General features: G+C 46.0%; 1 protein-coding gene across 1 annotated transcript; it reads left to right on the forward strand.

Moving 5' to 3' along the window:
- Positions 1-197: 197 nt before the first annotated feature.
- On the forward strand, positions 198-5,674 carry LOC115169196 (uncharacterized). The gene is made up of 6 exons (XM_029724681.1): positions 198-386; positions 613-732; positions 956-1,584; positions 1,845-2,037; positions 2,270-2,758; positions 2,889-5,674. Exons 1-6 carry the CDS (start codon positions 380-382, stop codon positions 5,672-5,674), a joined length of 4,224 nt encoding a protein of 1,407 aa, XP_029580541.1. The 5' UTR covers positions 198-379.
- The last annotated feature ends 326 nt before the right edge of the window (positions 5,675-6,000 follow it).

Here is a 6,000-nt window from a genome sequence, read left to right on the forward strand (position 1 = left end):
CCTCCCTTATCCTACCTCATTTGCACACACTGTATATAGACTTTTTCTATTGTATTATTGACTGCATGTTTGTTTATTCCATGTGTAACTCTGTGTTGTTGTATGTGTCGCACTGTTTGCTTTATCTTGGCCAGGTCGCAGTTGTAAATGAGAACTTGTTCTCAACTAGCCTACCTGGTTAAATAAAGGTGAAACAAATAAACATTGTTACTGAGCTGAATATGTTTTTTATAAAAATGTAAAAAATTGAGACTATGGTTTTTATATCTGTAGGAGCAGTATGACCAGACATGGGAAGGAGTTGAGACAAGATGATGAGGCCCTGAGACCACTTACATGGGAGAGCCAACTCACCAGGCAGCCTGGCCAATAACAAACCATGAGAAGTACGTCTACCGTAACATTTCAACACCGATTTGTCAATATTAAACACATGAAAGGTATATTCTCTCTCTACACATGCTGTTCAGGTATTGGATGAATGCTTCACAATATAGGTCTATTGAATGTGTGGACCACTAAGATATTAAATATACTGACACGAAATGTTGATATACTGTACCATTCCCCCTCCCAAGCTAACCAGCTGTTTGTCCCCTTGGTGAAACCCAGGTGTTCTCCTGATGTTGATGCTGTCAATCACACATACCCAGAGCCCCTCCTCATGTCCAGCCTCCTGTGTGGTGTGTTCTGAAGATGCTGTCATCTGTTACAAGCTCTCCAACATCCTAGGTAAGAAGGAGCATTGACTGCCGAGTTGAGATTAAGAAATATCACCCTCTACTAATGATCTATGATAGCATTCATTTGAACAAGATTTGTTGGAATGTCTTGTTCCACACTAGCCTATGGCTATCAAAGACGTTGACTCTTGGTGTCAACACCTATCTGTGTAGCCAGCCCTATTAAAGCAGTAATGATTGACAACCAGGTTTGTGTTTTCTTCCACCTCTAGAGGCCCCTGAGACCACCAAGGCCCTGATGCTGACCGACGGCTCCATCGTGTCTGTGGACCGCCACTTCCTGTCTGACATGTCCAGCATGACCGTGCTGTCCCTCAGCCACAACGCCATCACCACCATCACCCACGACGCCTTCCAGAACCTCACCGTCCTCCACACCCTCCTCCTGGACCACAATCACCTCTCCAGCCAGGCCCTGGGGAGGGACACTTTTTCCTGGCTGCCCAGGTTGGAGATCCTCAAGCTGGGGAACAACGCCCTCGGGGAGGTCAATGGCTCCTGGTTCCATGCCGCCAGGGCCCTGCGGACGCTGCAGTTGGAAGGGAACCGCCTCTCCAGGCTGGACGCCACGACCTTTGCCTCGGCAGACCTCCAGGGGCTGGAGACCTTGGATCTTTCCGATAATCTGATCACATATCTGGGGAGGGATAGCTTCCGGGGCCTGCTTGGGCTGCGTAGTCTGGATCTGTCCAGGAATCAGCTCCGGAGCGCCCCGCCAGAGGTGTTTTCGTACCTATCGTGGATGTCTAGTCTGAACCTGGAACTAAACTGGTGGAACTGTACATGTGAGCTGAGGGAGCTGGCGTCTTTCCTCACCAGCTATATGGAGGCTCCGGATAAGGTTATCTTCTGTTGCTTGTTTGAGCTTTTTTTTCTTGTTTTCTTTTTATAGTTTGATTTATTGTATTCCTTTTTTTACCAATATGTTTTATTATTTTGAATTAGGGCTAACACATATTTTGGCTGCCTGCAAGTATTATAAGAAAGATGCTTTATGGTATATGGTATATAAACTGTATTGTATAAAAGGTGCTATGTAGATGTGTGTTGTTATCATTGTTGTAACAGTATGATTACTATAATAACAACCTTCTTGTTCAGGTACTGTTCAACGGGCGTAGGATGGTGTGTGTGAGTGCTGACAACCCAGCAGTGAAGACGATGCTGGAGCTGACAGAGGCCAACTGTGTTCCGACAAATCAGAACATCACAGTGCAGGTTGAGGCTAAGAACGCCATCTCCTCTCGGCGTTATACCAGAGACCTGGCTCTGGCTGCAGCCTTCTGCTTTGCTGGTCAGTACCTCAGAAACTAGATCCTCCATGGCTGCTTTCTAGCCACACGTAACTTTTCTCTACTCAAATAGTGGTAAATATATTAAATTGTATAGGACAATGTGACTTTTGTATCATGCAACTCCGTAAAGTGTATCAACACTTAAAGTAAAGAGTGTTTTTATCATTTTATCCCACTACATAAAGCTTAGGTCAGTCGGCTGTAACTCATAACTATGCTAATAACGTACAGGTGGCGTTGGACTCACCCTAGCTGTGGTGTACATCGTTTACTGCAAACTGGGGATGAACAAGAGCCTGAAGGTCTGGAGAGACAGGACTGGCGCTGAAGAGGATGAGAATGGGAGGACAGCTCCCACCCAAACAGTCACCCAGTGGGATCTGAGCAGGGAGAATGAGGCCCTACGTATGGCTCAAATGGGACTGGAAACCAAGCTGATCATTCCCAATTGCCACCTTCAACCTTGGGACAGGGAGAGAACCATGTTTGACCTGAGAATAGGCAAAGATGGCGGCCATTTTACATGCCCCCATTGTGGCCCTGCAGTCAGTGGGTCTGCAATGGAACAGGGGGTAGGAGATGGACACTTGGGGGCAGCCCTGCACATGCTCAGACAAGGAGGAGGCCATCCCAACAAGATGGAGAGTCTGGCCATGACAGAGGAGAGGGATGAGAGGAAGAGACATGTGCCCCAACAAGCACTGATATCAAAGACAGAAGGTGAGCATGTTTCGATTTAATATTTCACTGCATAGACTGATTAGGATTATATCAGTGATAAGACTATAGGCAGACACACACACACACACACTGCAGATGTCTAACTCTCTTTCCCTGTTGTCATTCACAGATCTAAGCGGTCAAAGGTCATTGGTCGGGCCACCACAGGGTCAGAGCAACCATATACTTAGTCAGGAGGAGTTACTCTATCACCAGCAGAGTTTAAATATAAAAAGCCATGATGGTTCTAATGGCAACAACCAGCTATTGGGTGGCAGGAGTTACTATTCACCTGCACATAGAAACATGCCCACACATAAAAGTCTAAAAGATGAGATGGTAAGACCTGGAAATCACATAGGCCTTGACAACAGACCATCAGAAATGGACTCGCAATCAGAGCATGGTAGAAATGTACCTGACTGTCAACCCCAAACTGTCAGCTGTGTGAACTGTTACAGAACCTATGAGTATGGACAGCCAGGGGAGAAAGTCAGAGATGTATTGTATGACAGTGCAAGAGAATCTGCTGGGTATGATGGTTCTCCCAACCACAACCCACTGACAAGGCTAAACACCCGAATGAGCATGAACTACAACCAGTCTAATATGGATATCTATGCAAAGCATGCAAGCAAGCAGAGGAGTGTGACTTTTGACTTGGAAAGATCTGGAGTGCATGTTGTTGATGTACAAAGGATGAACCATGACAGGGAAGATAAACATGACAGGATTAAAAGTTCTAGGAAAGCGGAAAATGGTGATAAACAGATCCTGAGCTATGAAAGCATTGGACGATCTGTGAGGAGTAATGGTCTTGAAAGAGAGGACCACTCCAAAAGGCATAAACATAAAGCCCAGTCAGATGGTTTACTAAAAGTGAAGCTCAACCTTAACCCTCTTAAGAAAAGCAAGGTCCATCCAAGGAAAAACAGCCACAAGAGACTAGAACAGGGCGATAGAGAAAGAACTGACTCCAAGAACCGAAAACAACTGAAAATGAGGGGTAAAGATGGCAAAGGCAAAAGGCACAACCAGGAAGAGTCTAAAAAAAAAACAGACAAATCCAATAAAGCAAACTCATCTCACAAAAACAAAGCCAATCAGTCATCCAGAAAGAAATCTACCACCAGCAAGTCTAAAGAAACTGATGATAATGAAGATGATGATGGAGATCAAGAGGAAGAAGATCCAGTGCCACAGGAAAACAATGCATCCTCCAAGCAAAAAAAGACAAACTCAAAATCAAAACATCAGGAGGGCTCGAATGGTGACCATTCCAAGAAGAATAGAGCTGCTCAAGATCAGAAAACCGACGTCACACAAAATAAAAGTGGAGGAGAAACAGAGGAATCTGGTGGAGCACCTATACCAAGTAATGTGAGTCCTTACCAGTCATACCTCAACGGAGCTGGTGGGAGTTCAGCAAATGGGCAGCAGGTGGAACAATACAGAAATGGACAGGGCCAAGCACCGATCCCTGAGGTGCCCCAACACCCTGGTTACCTAGGCGATGGAGTGACTCTTCAGAGGACATTGAGTAGCCCACAACTGTCAGCAGCAAAGCCCCTCAAAGGAATGGAAAGGACTTCCAGTTACAGTGACCTTGCTGTCCAGGGAGGAAACTCTATACTATTACAAAACACTGTTGCACCGAACACCATTTATGGTGGTAACTCACAGGCTCAAAGCCTGAGTAGAGAAGGCAGTTTAGGTCCGCCATCTTTACTGACTAACATCCCACCCACATCCCCACTATATACAGACAATGCAGGGAGCTCACCTGTAAATCCACTGGTTCAGCTGTTGTCACAGTCAGTTCGAGGCAACTCCAACCAGGGGGCCATGATCGGCTCTCAGCCAGCCCAGGGTCCAGGTACACTAAATGGGCAGAATATCTCTCAGCTTGCTCAGGGTCCTGGATCACTAAATGGGCAGAATATAACTCAGCTTGCTCAGGGTCCTGGATCACTAAATGGGCAGAATATCTCTCAGCTTGCTCAGGGTCCTGGATCACTAAATGGGCAGAATATCTCTCAGCTTGCTCAGGGTCCTGGATCACTAAATGGGCAGAATATCTCTCAGCTTGCTCAGGGTCCTGGATCACTAAATGGGCAGAATATCTCTCAGCTTGCTCAGGGTCCTGGATCACTAAATGGGCAGAATATAACTCAGCTTGCTCAGGGTCCTGGATCACTAAATGGGCAGAATATCTCTCAGCTTGCTCAGGGTCCTGGATCACTAAATGGGCAGAATATCTCTCAGCTTGCTCAGGGTCCTGGATCACTAAATGGGCAGAATATCTCTCAGCTTGATCAGGGTCCTGGATCACTAAATGGGCAGAATATCTCTCAGCTTGCTCAGGGTCCTGGATCACTAAATGGGCAGAATATCTCTCAACTTGCTCAGGGTCCTGGATCACTAAATGGGCAGAATATCTTTCAGCTTGCTCAGGGTCCTGGATCACTAAATGGGCAGAATATCTCTCAGCTTGCTCAGGGTCCTGGATCACTAAATGGGCAGAATATCTCTCAGCTTGCTCAGGGTCCTGGATCACTAAATGGGCAGAATATCTCTCAGCTTGCCCAGGGTCCTGGATCACTAAATGGGCAGAATATCTCTCAGCTTGCTCAGGGTCCTGGATCACTAAATGGGCAGAATATCTCTCAGCTTGCTCAGGGTCCTGGATCACTAAATGGGCAGAATATCTCTCAGCTTGCTCAGGGTTCTAGTTCAGGTCCAGGCTCACTAAATGAAGAGAGTCTCTCCAACAACAACAGTATGAACCCCGCAGTCGCCCCTGTTCTACAGGAGTACCTGTCCTCAGCAGAAGGCTCACCCAGAAGGATTAGACTAGTGCTGCCTGAGAGAACCACTAACAGATCACCAACCGCTCTGGAGAGGAAAATCCGATAAGTGGATTTGAATTGTCCAATTGGGTTTTCTTATGGACTCAAAAAAGGGATGACTCAAAAATAACACTTAATCTTAATGCTCAAGTGAACTTAAAATGATCCTGTCTATGCCAGTCTAAGCATCTCTCTTCATAATGTACATGGAATATCAATGTATGTACATGGAACTCAACCTGTCTTCCTATTGTTAATACCTGACTCAAAACGTTCTAAACTATTTAATGTTTGTCAAGTGTGTGGCTTGGTAGGTGACTTACTTGTATTTTTATAAAGTCAGTTTAGCACAGGGTTACAGTTGGCGCAGGGTAGATACATGGCAGTAGGGGT

The sequence above is a fragment of the Salmo trutta genome, chromosome 31, assembly GCF_901001165.1.
Source record: "Salmo trutta chromosome 31, fSalTru1.1, whole genome shotgun sequence".
Taxonomy (NCBI): Eukaryota; Metazoa; Chordata; class Actinopteri; order Salmoniformes; family Salmonidae; genus Salmo; species Salmo trutta.

Bases quoted from the DNA above. Each gene is read 5' to 3' on its own strand.
- LOC115169196 (XM_029724681.1), top strand. The intron at 733-955 runs GTAAGAAGGAGC...TTCCACCTCTAG, and splicing joins CAAGCTCTCCAACATCCTAG to AGGCCCCTGAGACCACCAAG. The intron at 2,038-2,269 runs GTCAGTACCTCA...AATAACGTACAG, and splicing joins TGCAGCCTTCTGCTTTGCTG to GTGGCGTTGGACTCACCCTA.